Here is a 16731-nt window from a genome sequence, read left to right as displayed (position 1 = left end):
CTCTGGGCCTGGGCACTATCCCTGAGCTTCTTTTGCTCAAGGCTAGCATTCTACCACTTGAGCCACAGTGCCACACCCAGCTTTTTCTGTGTATGTGGTACTGAGGAATTGAACCCAGGGCTTCATGCATGCTAGGCAAGAACTACCACTAAGCTGCCTTCCCAGCCCTTCTTTTTTTTTTTTTCTTTTCTTTTCTTTTTGGCAGTCCTGGGACTTGAACTTGGAGCCTGGGCGCTGTCTCTGAGCATGTTGATTCAAGGCTAGCTCTCTACCACTTTCAGCCTAAGCACCACCTCCGAGCTGCTGGTAGTTCATTAGAGAGAAGGGTCTCCCAGATGTTCCTGCCCAGGCTGGCTTTGAACTGTGATCCTCAGACCTCAGCCTCCTGAGTAGTTAGGATGACAGGCGTAAGCCGCCAGTGCCTGGCTGAACAATTTTTCTTTGTTTTGGTAAGTTCTGATGTTCTCAGAGTATGTTGACAGCCTTCAAATAAAAGGAGGTTAATCGTAATAACATAATGATAATACTAATGATCAAAATAACGGTCCTGGGCTTCCATCACAGCGTGACGATCGAGCGGGATCAGAATAAGTGCTAGCCCACGCGGGCCACCCTCAGCAGCTGCCCGGTCCCCTGTCACCCGCAGCCCCGCTCCATGCAGGGCGCCAACCGCTCCACAGTGACCGAGTTCATCCTGCTGGGCTTCTCCGCCTTCCCCCGCCTGCAGCCCCTCTTCTTCCTGCTCTTCCTGCTCATGTACCTCTCCACGTTGCTAGGCAACCTGCTCATCATGGCCACCGTGGGCCTGCAGCGCGGCCTCCACACGCCCATGTACCTCTTCCTCTGCACCCTGTCCCTGTCCGAGCTCCTGTACACCGTGGCCATCATCCCGCGCATGCTGGCCGACCTGCTGGCCGCCCGCCACGCCATCGCCCTGCCGGCCTGCGCCTGCCAGATGTTCTTCTCCTTCTCCTTCGGCTTCACCCACTCCTTCCTGCTCACCGTCATGGGCTACGACCGCTACGTGGCCATCTGCCACCCCCTGCGCTACTGCGCGCTCATGGGCCCGCGCGGCTGCGCCTGCCTGCTGGGCTGCTCCTGGGCCGGCGGCTTCCTCATGGGGCTGGTGGTGACGGCGGCCATCTTCCACCTCCACTTCTGCGGGCCCAATCGCATCCGCCATTTCTTCTGCCATGTGCCGCCGCTGCTGAAGCTGGCCTGCGGCCACGGCGTGCAGCCCGTGGCCAGGGCGGTGGGGCTGGTGTGCATCGCCGCCCTGCTGGGCTGCTGCCTCCTCATCCTCCTGTCCTACGCCTCCATCCTGGGCACCATCCTGAGGATGCCCTCGGCCGAGGGCCGCCGCAAGGCCTTCTCCACCTGCGCCTCCCACCTCACCGTGGTCGTCGTGCACTACGGCTTCGCCTCGGTCATCTACCTCACGCCCAGGGGCCCCCCGGCTCTGGAGGGGGACACCCTGATGGGCACCACCTACACCGTCCTCACGCCCTTCCTCAGCCCCATCATCTTCAGCCTCCGGAACAAGGAGCTCAAAGCTGCCATGAAGAAGACCTTCCTGCACAAACTCTACCCAGAGAAGCAGTAATGACCCGGGCACCCTGCCGCCCCTCACCCCATTCCTCTCCTCAAACAGGCTCTGGGCTTCCATGCGAACCACACTCCCCCTTATCTGTTTTTGTTGTTGTCATCGGTCGTAGGTCTTGAACTCGGGGCCTGTGCACTGTCTCTGAGCTTCTTTTGCTCAAGGCTAGCACTCTATACCACTTCAGCCACAGCGCCACTTCCGGCTTTTTCTGTGTAGGTGGTACTGAGGAATGGAACCCAGGGCTTCCTGCACGCCAGGCAAGCGCTCTGCCACTGAGCCACCTTTCCAGCCCTGCACTTCCAGCTTTTTGGTGGTTCTTTGGAGATAAGAGCATGCCGTGTGTTTGGGGCTTTGGCGATGATGCTCAGCTCTCAGCCCTCCTCAGCAGCTGGGATGACAGGCACCAGACACCAGAGCCTGAGGTTTGTCTTTCCTTTGTCAAGATGAAGAGACATGGGGCTGGGCGTGGCTCAGTGGCAGAGCGCTTGTCTAGTGTGCGTGAAGCCCTGGGTTCGATTCCTCAGCACCACAGACACAGAAAAAGCTGGAAGTGGTGCTATGGCTCAAGTGGTAGTGCGCTAGCCTTGAGCAAAAGTAGCTCTGGGATAGTGCCCAGGCCCGGAGTTCAAGCCCAGGACTAGTGCGCGCGCGCACACACACACACACACACACACACACACACACACGCCCCACATACACAAATTTAGAGTCATCTAATACTCCAAACCACACAAACCCACAATGCAATGTGAAAATGGAAGACTTCTCCTATGTCTGATACGACCCAGTATGGAGCGCTCAGATTGTAAAACCTTTACGCAATTTACATAGTAATGAAAACCACCTGAAGTTTATTTTCTTGTTTTATGCAATAAAAGTTAGAAAGAGCTACCGCTCAGGCCAGCAGTCTGGTTCTTCCCGTCAACTGGTCTTTTCTTTCTTCTTCTTCTTCTTTTATTTTTTGAAGGGGTGCATTGTGGAGTTTGAACTCAGGTCCTGGGCAATAATGTCTCTGGGTTATTTTCGCTGAAGGCTAGCATTTGAGCCACAGCTCCACTTCCAGTTTTCTAGAAGTGGTAAGAAGACTCTCCTAGGTTTTTCTTGCCTGGGGCTGGATTGGAACTGAAATCCTCAAGTTCTCAGCCTCCAGAGTAGCTGGGACGAGAGGTGGGAGTCCCTGGCTCGGGCTTACACTGTGTTAATTATTCCAAGTCACCTAGAGATAATGGGTCTGCTTTGGGGGCAAATCCCATGGGATCACCCGGGAGGAATGGGCGCATCCTCAGGTTTTGGGATCTGTGTTGGTCTGGCCTTAGAGTCTGGCAGTTCGCATGGCAACGCCTGGTCTGGATTAGCTCAGAGGCGGTGCCACACCAGCCTGGCGGTCTCTGCCCACTGCCCACCTCTGTAGACAGTTTCCTTAATCACCCCTCTGAGCTCTCAGCCTTGGGGAGACCAAGGAACGCGACCCGAAGGAACACTGAACCCAGAATGGCACACAGCCAGAACTGCGGGGCTGGGAGACATCCAGAGCGTGGAAGCTGGTTCAAGGCAGGAGATGGGGGGGGAGGGTGATAACCGAGGAGAAGGGGCTCCACCAAGTAGTGTACGTGATCACCCCCAAAATGCTGGCTGGCGTACACTGAGGATTCACACTTATCCCTATTTTCTGTCACCAGAAAAAAAAAAATAACGATGGCTTCTAGTTTTGGTCTTTAGAGACAAAAAAAGAAAAAGAAATGTTTGGTCTTCAGGGAGCAGGAGGAGCAGGTGAAGCGGGCACATTAGGGCAACCGACTTAAGTGGCCACGAAGCATTCAAGAATCAAAATAAATACTGTTTAATGCAATGCAATTCATTCAAAATCATTTGCTTTATTGTAAACTATATCTGTATATATATTTATGAAACAGTAGAGTGATCATAAGATGCATATAAACATCCAATTTTGTGTGTGTGTGTGTGTGTGTGTGTGTGTGCGCTAGTAATTAGGGCTGGAACTCAAAGCCTGAGCTCCCCGTCCCTGAGCTGTTCCCCTTACGGCTGAATCACTCAAACCACAGCTCCACTTCCAGCTTTTTTTGCCGGTTAACTGGAGATAAGAGTCTCTCAGACTTTTCTGCCCAGGCTGGCTTTGAACTACGATCCTCAGATCTCAGCCTCCTGGGTCACTGAGCTTACGTGCATGAGCTGTCATGCCAGCCTTTCAGCCTCCTCTGGATTTTAGAAAGTAATCTACAGTTCATGAACTAAACCACAACACACTGACTTTCCCTCTGGTGACAGGGAATCCACACAGACATCTTTGTCAAGGAAATTCCTTCCCCAAGAGGAACATTGAGGGGGCTGGGAAGGTGGCTCAGTGGTAGAGTGCTTGCCTTGCATGCATGAGGCCCTGGGTTCAATTCCTCAGCACCACATATGCAGAAAAAGCTGGAAGTGGCATTGAGGCTCAAGTGGTAGAGCGTTAGCCTTGAGCTGAAAAGATCAGGGACAGCGCCCAGGCCCAGAGTTCAGGTCCCACATCTGACACACACACACACAAAAGAGGAACATTGAATGCCTGCTCTTTGTCATCAAGGAAATGGAACTCACAATCCCAACAACAGAGTGCAAATCAGCCCTAAAAGCCTAGACTAGGAAGTAGCTCTATGGCTCAAGAGGTAGCTCACCTTGAGCTGAAGAGCTGAGGGACAGCACCCAGGCCCAGAGTTCAAGACCCACGACTGAGCGTTGGTGGCTCACACCTATCATCCCAGGAGACTGAGGTCTGAGGATCACAGTTGAAAGTCCCTTCAAGCAGGAAACCCCATGAGACTCTTCTGTCCAACTAACTACCCAAAAAGCAGGAAGCGGAGCTGTGGCTCAAGTGGTAGAGCACCAGCCTTGAGGGAAAAAGCTCAAGGACAACAGTGCCCAGGCCCCGAGTTCCAGCCCCAGGACTGGTGCATGTAATAAGACTCATGCCTAGGGTGCCGTGCGTGTCTCTCCTTCCCAAGCCATTCGCACCAGAGGCCCGGCCTCTTCACATGTGCTGGAGGCTGAATTTGTGCAGGAAGGTCTTCTTCATGGCGGCTTTGAGCTCCTTGTTCCGGAGGCTGAAGATGATGGGGCTGAGGAAGGGCGTGAGGACGGTGTAGGTGGTGCCCATCAGGGTGTCCCCCTCCAGAGCCGGGGGGCCCCTGGGCGTGAGGTAGATGACCGAGGCGAAGCCGTAGTGCACGACGACCACGGTGAGGTGGGAGGCGCAGGTGGAGAAGGCCTTGCGGCGGCCCTCGGCCGAGGGCATCCTCAGGATGGTGCCCAGGATGGAGGCGTAGGACAGGAGGATGAGGAGGCAGCAGCCCAGCAGGGCGGCGATGCACACCAGCCCCACCGCCCTGGCCACGGGCTGCACGCCGTGGCCGCAGGCCAGCTTCAGCAGCGGCGGCACGTGGCAGAAGAAATGGCGGATGCGATTGGGCCCGCAGAAGTGGAGGTGGAAGATGGCCGCCGTCACCACCAGCCCCATGAGGAAGCCGCCGGCCCAGGAGCAGCCCAGCAGGCAGGCGCAGCCGCGCGGGCCCATGAGCGCGCAGTAGCGCAGGGGGTGGCAGATGGCCACGTAGCGGTCGTAGCCCATGACGGTGAGCAGGAAGGAGTGGGTGAAGCCGAAGGAGAAGGAGAAGAACATCTGGCAGGCGCAGGCCGGCAGGGCGATGGCGTGGCGGGCGGCCAGCAGGTCGGCCAGCATGCGCGGGATGATGGCCACGGTGTACAGGAGCTCGGACAGGGACAGGGTGCAGAGGAAGAGGTACATGGGCGTGTGGAGGCCGCGCTGCAGGCCCACGGTGGCCATGATGAGCAGGTTGCCTAGCAACGTGGAGAGGTACATGAGCAGGAAGAGCAGGAAGAAGAGGGGCTGCAGGCGGGGGAAGGCGGAGAAGCCCAGCAGGATGAACTCAGACAGGGAAGTGGAGTTGGGGTCCGGCATGGTGGCCATGTCCTGGGGAGGGGACAGGGAAGGAGAGCCAGGGCCGTGTGGACGGAGGGACAGAGGCGATGGTGCTTCACCTGAACCCGCTGCAACTAGTTCATCTGCCAGTATATGAAAAAGGAAATTAAACTATATATACATTAAACTATATGTACAAATTAAACTATTTATATACATACAAATTAAACTATACAATTATATATGTGCCAGTCCTGGGTCTTAAACTCAGGGCCTGGGCGCGGTCCCTGAGCTCTCTCCTTCTAATGCTGGTGTTCTACCACTTCAACCACAGCTGCACTCCTGGCTTTCTACTGGTTAGCTATATATACGAATTGTACAAAGTGGCTCAGCCACCAGAGAACTGGAAGTGATGCTGTGGCTCAAGTGGTAGAGCACTCACCTTGAGCTGAAGAGCTGAGGGACAGCGCCCGGGCCCAGAGTTCAAGACACAAAACAGGACGAAAGAAAGAAAGAAAGAAGGAAGGAGGGAAGGAAAGAAAGAAGGAAGGAGGGAAGGAAAGAAAGAAAGAAGGAAAGGAAGGAAGGAAGGAAGGAAGGAAGGAAGGAAGGAAGGAAAGAAGGAAGGAAGGAAGGAAGGAAGAATTGCACAGACTTTGCTCCTTGGCCTGGCTTTGGAGCCATGATCTTCACTCAGATCTTGGCCTCTTGAGTCACTAGCATGACACAGTGCTCAGCAAAAAGTCTTTGAAGAGAGATAGAAACTGCCGTGCTCACAATACCAGATTCAAAGAGGCGATATAGACGGGTTAAAAGGCCTAATTGTAGGAGGTAAGAATATACAGAAAGAGCCAGGCGCCGGTGGCTCATGCCTGTAATCCTAGCCACTCAGGAGGCTGAGTTCTGAGGATCGCAGTTCAAAGCCAGCTCTGGCAGGAAAGTCCGTGAGACTCTGATCTCCAATAAACCACTCAGAAAACCAGAAGTGGCGCTGTGGCTCAAGTGGTAGAGCACTCACCTTGAGCTGAAGAGCTCAGGGACAGCGTCCAGGCCCAGAGTTCAGGCCCCATGACTGACAAAAAAATAAATAAATAAATAAATACAGAAAGAAACAGCCAGCTAATTAGGAAATAGAAGTAGGAGGATCATAATCTCAAGGTTAGCCCAAGTAAAGTATATGAAATTCTATGTAAAATGTAACTGCAACTGGGTGCCAGTGGCTCACGCCTGTCATCCTAGCTACTCAGGAGGCTGAGATCTGAGGATCATGGTTCAAAGCCAGCCCAGGCAGGAAAGTCTGGGAGACTCTTATCTCCAGTGAACCACCAGAAAACCGGAAGTGGTACTATGGCTCACATAGTAGAGTGCTAACTTTGAGCACAAAATGGCTTGGGGACAGTGCCCAGGCCCTGAGTTCAAGCCCCAGGACTAACAAAAATAAAAATAATTAACTGGGAGAAAGTGAGGGAAGGGATCACATTGTCCCAAAAGAAATGTGCTCTTGGGGCTGGGAAGGTGGCTCAGTGATAGAGCGCTTGCCTTGCATGCATGAGACCCTGGGTTCGATTCCTCAGCACCACATAAGCAAAAAGAAAAAAGCCAGAAGTGGCGCTGTGGCTCAAGTGGTAGAGCGCTAGCCTTGAGCCGAAGAGCTGAGGGACAGCACCCAGACCCAGAGTTCAGGCTCCATGACTGGACCCAAAAAAAAAAAAAAAAAGAAATTTGCTCTTTATTTGACTTACATAACTGTATCCCCACTCAACACCTTTATAATAACAGTAAGAGGGCTGAAAATATGACTCAGTGGTACAGTACTTGCCTAACATGCATGAAGCCCTAGGTTCAATTCCTTAGCACCACATACACAGAAAAAGCTAGAAGTAGTGCTGTGGCTCAAGTGATAGAGTGCTAGCCTTGAGCAAAAGAAGCTCAGGGACAGTGCCCAGGCCCGGAGTTTAAGCCCCAGGATTAGCAGAATAAAAGAAAATAAATGTACTCCTTTACCTGACTTTTTATTTTTTATTTCCAATCCTGGAGCTTGGAACTCAGGGCCTGGCACTGTCCCTGAGCCCCTGTCCTCAAGGCTAGTGCTCTACCATGAGTCACAGCACCACCTCCAGCTTTTTCTGTGTATGTGGTACTGAGGAACTAAACCCAGGGCTTCATGCATGCTAGGTAACCACTCTTCCACTAATCCACCTTCCCAGTCCCTAGTACCTGATTTTTCTAACCATAGCCCCTCTGTATATCGCCTTTATAATAACAATTATGTGTGTGAGTGTGTGTGTGTGTGTGTGTGTCTGTTTGCACGTGTGCTGGTCATGGGGCTTGAACTCGGGCTTGGTACTATCCCTGAGCTCTTTTGTTCCAGGCGAAAGCTCTACCCCTTGAGCCACAATGCCACCTGCAGTTTTCCGGTGGTTCATTGGAGATAAGAGTCTCTTGGACTTTCCTGCCTGGGCTGGCTTAGAGCGGCAATCCTCAGGTCTCAGCCACTGGAGTCGCTGGGATGACAGGTGTGAGCCACTGGCTCCCAGCTTTATTTATCAACTAGAAACAAAGCACAGAAAACAAAGGCAAGCGGCCCTAGTCCATCCCATTGTGGACAAAGGGACCTGCGGCCACAGGAGCAGAGCCCCTCCCCGGAGCTCCAAAGTTCCAAACTGAGATCCCAGGGCCACAGACGCTCAGCAGGAAGTTCTGTCACAGGGAGGGCTTGTGCTAAAGGACCATTGCTAGAGGAGTCCCTGCAAGCTGGCCAAGTGCAGGAAGGAACAGGGGGTGAGCACAGGCTGTGAAGTTCAAGGCAGAGAGCTCACACTCATTCCTGGTGGAATTGAAGGCGATCCTAACCTGGCCCCTTGGTGGCTCCCGCCTGTCTACTCAGGAGGCTGAAACCTGAGGATCAAAGTTCAAAGCCAGACCAGGCAGAACAGTCTGTGAGCCTCTTATCTCCCATGAACCGCCCAGAAAAGCCAGGATCGAGCTGCGGCTCAAGTGGTAGAACGCCAGCTTTGAGTGAAAAAGGCCAAGGACAGCTCCCAGGCCCTAAGTTCAAGCTTCAGGACCAGCACGTGTGTGCACGCACACACACGCGCGCATACACACACACACACACGCACGCACACACACACACACACACACACTGGCTTTGGGGACAAACACTCTGTGCAGAATGACACATTCAAGCTCACCTCAGAACCGACCGGGGACGCAGTGACCAGGGAGCAAGCCGGGCCAGGACCAGCACACAGGCAGAGCGGGGCTGCTGGCCATCTTCTCCCGCCTGCAGCCTCCTCCGATCACAGGCCTTCTCTGGTCCAGACTCCCCAGCTGCTGCTTTAGCCTCACACACCTCCCTGGTAGGAAAGGCGGGTTCCCTTCTTGGCTCACCTTTGGGGAGGCCCTGCAGCCCAGCCCCAACCTCGGGGCCCCAGCTTTACCTCTGCGGCTGGGGTTCCTCCCCAGGGCCGCATTCCCGCAGGCCTGCCACAGGGCAGGGAGGGAGTCGGGCACTACCAGGCCGAGGGGGTGCCAGGGGACATGGGATCACCCCCCCCCCCAGCCTCCTCCTGGGATCCATCTATCCACTGTCTCTCCTCCATCTCTCCATCCACCATCTACCATCCCTACTATCTATTAATTAGCTAGCAATCCTCCGTCAAGGATCTGTCATTTAATTATCTGTGGTTCCATCATCTGTCTTATGATCTTTCAGCTAATTATTATCAATCCTTCATAGTTATTTAATTATCTCATTATCTATTTATGTAATTATCCATTATATATTTATCTTTTTTTTGTTGTCGGTCATGGGGCTTGAACTCTGGGCCTGGGCTCTGTCCCTTAGCTCTTCAGCTCAAGGGTGAGGGCTCTACCGCTTGAGCCACAGCGCCACTTCCGGTTTTCTAGTGCTTTATTGGAGATAAGAATCTCACAAATGTTCCTGCCCAGGCTGGCTTTGAACCAAGATCCTCAGATCTCAGCCTCCTGAGTAGCTAGGATGACAGGTGTGAGCCACTGGTGTACGGCTGGTGCTCTACCATTTGAGCCACAACTCTACTTCTGGTTTTCTGGTAGCTAATTGGAGATAAGAGTCTCACAGAGTTTCCTACCCAGGTTGGCTTCAAACCATGTTCCTCAGATCTCCACCTTGGGGTACCTAGGACTACACAGTGAGCCACCAGCGCCCAGAATGTATTTATTTTTCTCTCTAATTTTCTATCATCTATGAAATTATTCATAGCCTATCAACCTACTTTCCTAATTATCTATTATATGTCTAATTATCCATATGTATCTAATTTGCCAAACTACCCATCCAGCTGGGCACCAGTGGCTCACACCTGCAATCATATCTACTCAGGAGGCTGAGATCTGAAGATCATGGTTCAAAGCCAGCCCAGGCAGAGAAAGTGGATGAGACGCTTCACTCAGCCACTCAGCAAAAGCCAGAAGTGGGATGTGGCTCAAGTGGTAGAGTACTAGCCCTGAACACAAAGAGGCTCAAGGACAGTGCCCAGTCCCCAAGTTCAAGCCCCAGGACAAAAAAAAAAAAGTGGGGCTGGGAAGGTGACTCAGTGGTAGAGTGCTTGCCTTGCATGCCTGAGGCCCTGGGTTCCATTCCTCAGTACCACATAAGCACACACACACAAAAAAAATACGGAAGTGGCGCTATTGTTCAAGTGGTAGAGCGTTAGCCTTGAGCTGAAGAGCTGAGGGACAGCGCCCAGGCCCAGAGTTCAGGCCCCATGACCAGACCCCCTCCCCCAAAAAAGTGGCAGAACACTAGCCTTGAGCAAAAGGGCTCAGAGACAGTTGCCCAGGCCCTGAGTTCAAGCCCCATAACTAACCATCATCTAACTTTCTTGTATCCATTTTCCCCTTCCTTCCTTCCTTCCTTCCTTCCTTCCTTCATTTCTTTCTTCTTTTCTTCCTTTCTCTCTTTCTTTCTTTTTCTTTCATTGTGCTTGTCCTAGGGTTTGAATTCAAGGCCTGGCATAGTCCCTGAGCTTTTCTTGCTCAAGCTGGCATTCTACCACGTGAGCCACAGCTCCACTTCTGACTTTTTGGTTAATTGAAGCCAAGAGTCTCACAGACTTTCCTGCAGGGAGCTAGCTCTGAGCCGTGGTCCTCAGATCTGGGCCCTTCTGTACTAGTACTCCAGGCGTGAGCCACAGTGCCTGGCTTCTCTGTCCCTTCCTATCCCTCTGTCCCTCCCTCCCCCCACTCTTTCCTCCCTGTCCCTCCATTTTCATTTTCCCTCTCCTTCTTCCTGGAGCCCACTTCCACTACTCATGTCACCCTCTGGCTTTTAGGAAGACAGATGCCTGTCCCCCCTGTCCTTCTATAATAACTAAAGTCAGAAAGAACCTGCTGGGCACCAATGCTCCTGCCTGTCAGCCCAGCTACTCTGGAGGCTGAGCGCTGAAGATCACAGTTCAAAGGCAGTCAGGGCAGGGAAGCCTGGGCGCTGTCCCTCAGCTCTTCAGCTCAAGGCGAGCGCTCTACCACTGGAGCTACAGCGCCACTTCCGGTTTTCTGGTGGTTTTATTGGAGATAGGAGTCTCACGGTCTCTCCTGCCCGGGCTGGCTTTGAACCACGATCCTCAGATCTCAGCCTCCTGAGTAGCTAGGATTACAGGAGTGAGCCACCGACACCCGGCCGCTGGGAGACTCTTATCTCCAATAAACCACCAAAACAAGCCAGAAGTAGAGCTGTGCCAAGGTGGTAGATAGAGCACTAGCCTGGAGTGAAAAAGCTCAGGAACGGCAGTGTCCGGGCCCCAAATTCAAGTCCCAGCACCCACACAGAAAGAAAACACAAGAAAAGAAAAGAGGGACTGGGAAGGGGGTTCAGTGGTAGAGCGCTCGCCTTGCATACATGAGGCCCTGGGTTCAATTCCTCAGCACCACATAGGGAGAAAAAGCCAGAAGTGGTGCTGTGGATCAAGTGGTAGAGCGCTAGCCTTGAGCTGAAGAGCTGAGAGACAGCGCCCAGCCCAGAGTTCAGGCCCCATGACCAACAACAACAACAAAAAAAGGGGTGGGGGCCAGGCGCTGGTGGCTCACACCTGTCATCCTAGCTACTCAGGAGGCTGAGATCTGAGGATTGAGGTTCAAAGCCAGCCGGGGCAGGAACATCTGTGAGACTCTTATCTCCAATAAACCACCCAAAAACCGGAAGTGGCACTGTGACTCAAGTGGTAGAACACTGGCCTTGAGCTGAAGAGTACAGGGACAGCACCCAGGCCCAGAGTTCAAGCCCCACGACCGACCAAAAAAAAGGGGGGCCGGCAGGGGAGGAGAGAGAAAGGCTGGGTGGAAATGAGCCCCCAGGTCAAGCCCCTAGTGACTTGCTTCTCCACATCTGAATAAAGGTGTCAGATTATAAATCCATCAAGTGAGTAACCCAGAAAACCAGGTCTCCAATACACCCAGACAGGAGATTTACTAATCTAGACCTTTATGTCTGCCTTTCTTCCCTGCTTCCTGCTTCCTTCCTCTTTCTTTCTCTTCTTTCCATGTGTGTGTGTGTGTGTGTGTGTGTGTGTGTGTGTGTGTGTGTGTGTGTGTGTGTGTGTGTGTGTGTGTGTGTGTGTGTGTGTGTGTGTGTGTGTGTGTGCTGATCCTGGGGTTTGAACTCAGGGCCGGGGCGCTGTCCCTGAGCAAAAGAGGTCAAGGTTAGCACTCTACCTCTTGAGCCACAGCTTCACTTGTGGTTTTCTGGTGGTTCATTGGAGATAAGAGTCTCACAGACTTTCCTGCTGCTGCTGGCTTCCAACCATGATCCTCAGATCTCAGCCTCCTAAGTAGCTGGAATTACAATCGTGAGCCACTCATGCCTGGCTTCTGTGAGACTCTTATGTCCAGTGAACCACCCGGAAGCTGGAAGTGGAGCCTTGGCTCCAGTGATATGAGCACCAGCCTTGAGCAAGAAAAGAAAAAAAAGAAAAAGAAAAGCAAGCAAGCTCAGGGGTGGTGCTCAGGCCCTGGGTTCAAGCCCCACGACTGACTCCCAATAAATAATAAGTAATGGACCGTCACAAGCAGCGGAAGATAAAACTGGGACCGCAGGAACAGCCAAACGGAATGAGTGTGGGGCACAGATGGGGGGAGGCGTTGAGGGTCCGGCAGTTCTCCAAACCCTGGGCAGGAGGGTCCTGCGGTCTCATTCTCCAGGACTGCCTGGCCATGGTCGGTCCAGAAGTTACCTGGAGGACCCCCCTCACCTCACCCCGGATCTTTCATTAGCACAACAAAGACAATCCTTTAGTCTAGCCAACCCAAAGAATCTGGCTTCACAAAGCCCTAAATGAGTCAGATTAGTGCCCTGGAGGCCTGGGTAGCTCAGGCCTGCTTTACTCAGGAGGCTGAGATCTGAGGATCGCGGTTCCACGCCAGCCCAGACAGGAAAGTCGGTGAGACTCTAATCTCAAGTGAACCATCGCCCCACCCCCCCCCCCCCCCAGCCAGGCCACAAAAGAAGCCAGAAGTAGTGCTGTGACGTAAGTGGTAGAACACCAACCTTGAGCACAAAAAAAAAAGCTCAGGGCCAACGCCCAGGCCCTGAATTCAAGTCCCAACACCCGTGCACACGCAGAAAGGCAAAGGAAAATCCTGACCACGCAGGAGCCAGTTCTGCCAATCTACAATTATTGCCCACCCCCCAGCCCCAAACCGGGCCACATTCTTGCCCCAGGAAGAAGCTCAGATTAGCAAAATCTGTGGCTGGAATTCCTCCCTAGATTTCCCCTGCCCTGGGGCGGAGAGCTGCTTCCCCAGCACTCCACCTTCAGGGTTGGGCATTTAACCACAGGCCAATCAACCCGGGCGGCCGAGGCGGGGCTTACAAGTTGCTCAAATGCGTCCGGGGAGGTAGGCTTTCTCATTTTCCTTTGCAGACTCCCGTACTGCACGTGTGCGCTCGCTGGCTGGGCTCTAGAGTTGAGTTGCTGATCGTGGAGTGGGGCTGACACCTCGGAAGACAGCTATGGTGAGTCCGGGAGGCCTGGCGTCTGGGCAGGTAGGGTGGGACGTTACCAGCAGGGGAAGCCCGGTGGTCTCCGGGGCTTCCCCCAGACACCCCCACCGATGGTAGGCCGGCCCCAGCCAGCCTCGCCCGCCCTCAGGGTGATTCCAGGACGACGAGCTAGTTTGATCACATCACCAGCCTGGAGTGAGCCTTCCTCCACCTGGGTCCTGTGTCCCCAGGCTGGGGGGAGGAGGGGGACTCTTGACAGTAAGTCCCTAAGTATTGGGTCTTGAGAAAAAAGAGGGGGCAGGTGTGCCCACCTGGGGAGATGGGCTCTTTCTGATGGAAATCGTTCTGGTCCTGGCCTGTTTCTAACGTTTAAAGGGGGGGAAAAAGGTGAGTCAGCAATCAGTGGCTCACGCCTGTAATCCCCGGCACTCGGGAAGCAGAGATCCCAAGTTCAAAGTCGGAGAGACTCTTAAGCCGGAAGTGGGGCTGTGGCTCCACAGTTGAGCACTGACTCGAGTGGAAAAGGCTCAGGGGCAGTGTGCAGGCCTTGAGTTCAAGCCCCCGGAGGACAGACACACGCACACCCACGAATGTTGGTTCTGTGGGGCCTCGTTCCTCCTTCCTCAGGGATATTCCCTGATGCTGGCCTCTTTTGGAGACTGCAGGGAGGAATTGGAGGCTGGGTCTGGCCTGGGCTTGGGTGGAGGCTCCCGGGCTTGGAGGTAGAAGAGGAATTTAAGAAAGTTTGTTCCCTTTCATTTTGTATTGTTTTGTTTCTACTAACGGGAGTTAAATCCTTTTAGGAACTAAACAGGTCCTAGGGTTTTGTAATTGGTTAACGAGGGTGTGACAGGGTGTAGGGGTGGGTGTTACTTTGCTTCTGGCTTTTAATCCACAATTGAAAGGGGCGGGGGGCCTTTAATCGCTGCTCTTGGGTGGGAGGTGTGGCTGAGTGTTTTTCCTTGGTGAGCAATTTTCAGCTCTGTGTTAAGAAAACAGAGGGGGTGGAGAGGCTGATGGATTCCACCTGTAATCCCAGCTAATCTGGAGGCTGAGATCTGAGGATCTGTGGTTCCGAGCCAGCCGTGGCAGGAAAGTCCGTGAGACTCACTCCGATGAACCACCAAAAAGCCAGATGTGCTGCTGTATGTGGCTCAAGTGGTAGAGCACTAGTCTTCAGCGAAAAAGTACCCAGGCCCTGAGTTCAAACCACAGGATGGCACCAAACAACAAAACAAAACAAAATCACTTAATAGCTCTTAACTGTAGGTTGTGATATACAACTGCATGTAACACAGCGATAAAGGCAATTAACTATTGAGGTGTTGGGATTACAGGCTGTGCCACCGGCTTCAGGCCAGTCTGTAAAACTTACCTCCTATCAACTACTCACAAAAAAGCTGGAAGTAGTTGGGGCTGGGAAGGTGGCTCAATGGTAGAGCGCTCCCCTAGCATGTATGAAGCCCACGGTTCGATTCCTCAGCACCACATACACAGAAAAAGTAAGAAGTAGTGCTGTGGCTCAAGTGGTAGAGTGCTAGCAAAAGCAGCTCAGGGACAGTGCCCAGGTACGGAGTTCAAGCCCCAGGATTGGCAAAAAAAAAAAAAGCTGGCAGTGGTGCTGTGGTTCAAGCGGTAGAGTGCTAGCCTTGAGGGGAAAAAATATATGAGGGACAGTGTCTTGGGCCAGAGTTCAAACCCTAGTCAGCAAAAGAACAAAAAAAGCTCAAGTACTTTTCTGCCTGGGCTGGTTTCAAACCGCCATCCTCAGATCTCAACCTCCTGAGTGGTTAGGGATTCCAGGTGTGAGCCATCAGCATTGGCTTTTCTTAGTTTCTTTATATAGGCTCGTTATTGTTTGTCTTATCTGAGCTTTCATAGATTGATTCTCTCAAAAAAGTGGTTTAGCCAAGCCCTGAAGGCTCACACCTGTAATCCTTGCTACTTAAGAGGGTGAGATCAGGGCTGGGAAGGTGGCTCAGTGGTAGAGCTCTTGCCTTGCATGCCTGAGGCCCTGGGTTTGATTCCTCAGCACCACATAAGCAAAAAGAAAAAAAGCCAGAAGTGGTGCTGTGGCTCCAGTGGTAGAGCGCTAGCCTTGAGCTGAAGAGCTGAAGGACAGCGCCCAGGCCCAGAGTTCAGGCCCCATGACCAGATCCCCACCCCACCCCCCCCCCCCAAAAAAAAAGAGGCTGAGATCTGAGAATCTCGGTTCAAAGCCAGGCCAGCCTGGGCAGGAAGATCCACAAGACGCTGATCTCCAGTAAACCACCATAAAACCGGAAGTGGCCCTGTGGCTCAAGTGGTAGAGCGCTTGCCTTGAGCTGAAGAGCTGAGGGACAGCGCCCAGGCCCCGAGTTAAGCCCCACAATCAACCCCCCCCAAAAATGATTTAATCACTTAACCCTTAATTATCATTTAGTGTGTACAATAATCCTGGTGGCCCTTTAAATTTCCTGGGAGATTAGTGTGACCACTTCTATTTCTGATGTCTGTCTTCTTGGTCATATTTGTGTACTAGTCATATATCCCTTCTTAGAAGAATAATTTCCCTGCTTATTCACTGATTTTCTTAGTACCTTGTTCAGTTGTTTATGAGCTTCTAAAACCTGTTTTTTTTTTTTTTTTTTTAGTTTTAGAAACATCCTCTCTTTCAGGAGACTTTTTTTTTTTTTTTGAGTTCAGTCATGGGCCAGGACTCTGGGCCTGGGCACTGTCCCTCAGCTCTTCAGCTCAAGGCTAGCGCTCTACCACTTGAGCCACAGCGCCACTTCCGGCTTTTTTCTTTTTGCTTATGTGGTGCTGAGGAATCGAACCCAGGGCCTCAGGCATGCAAGGCAAGCGCTCTACCACTGAGCCACCTCCCAGCCCCCATGTCTGTTTTTTTTTGCCAGTCCTGGGGCTTGAACTCTGGGCCTGGGTGCTGTCCCTGAGCTTCTTTTACTCAAGGATAGCACTCTACCACTTGAGCCACAGCACTACTTGCTTTTTCTGTGTATGTGGTACTGAGGAATCAAACCCTGGGCTTCATGCATGCCAGGCAAGCACTCTACTCCTAAGCCACATTGCCAGCCCTGTTTCTGATGTTGTTTAAGTTAGTAGGCTGATTAAGGGTTACTAAGTGGAATAAACATTTCAAAAAAAATTTTTTTCCTCTTTGGTGGGGGAGGGGAGATTATCATTTTTGGGGCTTGAACTCTGGGCCTGGGC

General features: G+C 52.7%; 2 protein-coding genes and 1 pseudogene across 2 annotated transcripts; 2 read left to right on the top strand and 1 right to left on the bottom strand.

Moving 5' to 3' along the window:
- The first annotated feature begins 655 nt into the window (after positions 1-655).
- Positions 656-1603, top strand: LOC138811022 (olfactory receptor 10H1-like). The gene has a single exon (XM_069998499.1). It carries the CDS (start codon positions 656-658, stop codon positions 1601-1603), a length of 948 nt encoding a protein of 315 aa, XP_069854600.1.
- A 3025-nt stretch (positions 1604-4628) lies between these two features.
- LOC138811020 (olfactory receptor 10H2-like) lies at positions 4629-5576 on the bottom strand. The gene has a single exon (XM_069998498.1). The coding sequence runs from the start codon at positions 5574-5576 to the stop codon at positions 4629-4631; it is 948 nt and encodes a 315-aa protein (XP_069854599.1).
- Positions 5577-5644: 68 nt separating this feature from the next.
- LOC138811019 (zinc finger protein 709-like) overlaps positions 5645-16731 on the top strand; it is a 40628-nt pseudogene continuing 29541 nt past the window's right edge.

Source organism: Dipodomys merriami, unplaced genomic scaffold (assembly GCF_024711535.1).
Source record: "Dipodomys merriami isolate MVZ:Mamm:240054 unplaced genomic scaffold, mDipMer1.0.p SCAF_519, whole genome shotgun sequence".
Lineage (NCBI taxonomy): Eukaryota > Metazoa > Chordata > Mammalia > Rodentia > Heteromyidae > Dipodomys > Dipodomys merriami.
The sequence above is the reverse complement of the archived record's forward strand: the minus strand, read 5'-3'. Positions and strand labels throughout refer to the sequence as shown.

Excerpts from the sequence above, each read along its gene's own strand:
- LOC138811020 (XM_069998498.1), bottom strand. The coding sequence starts at position 5,576 with ATGCCGGACCCCAACTCCACTTCCCTGTCTGAGTTCATCCTGCTGGGC.
- LOC138811022 (XM_069998499.1), top strand. The coding sequence starts at position 656 with ATGCAGGGCGCCAACCGCTCCACAGTGACCGAGTTCATCCTGCTGGGC.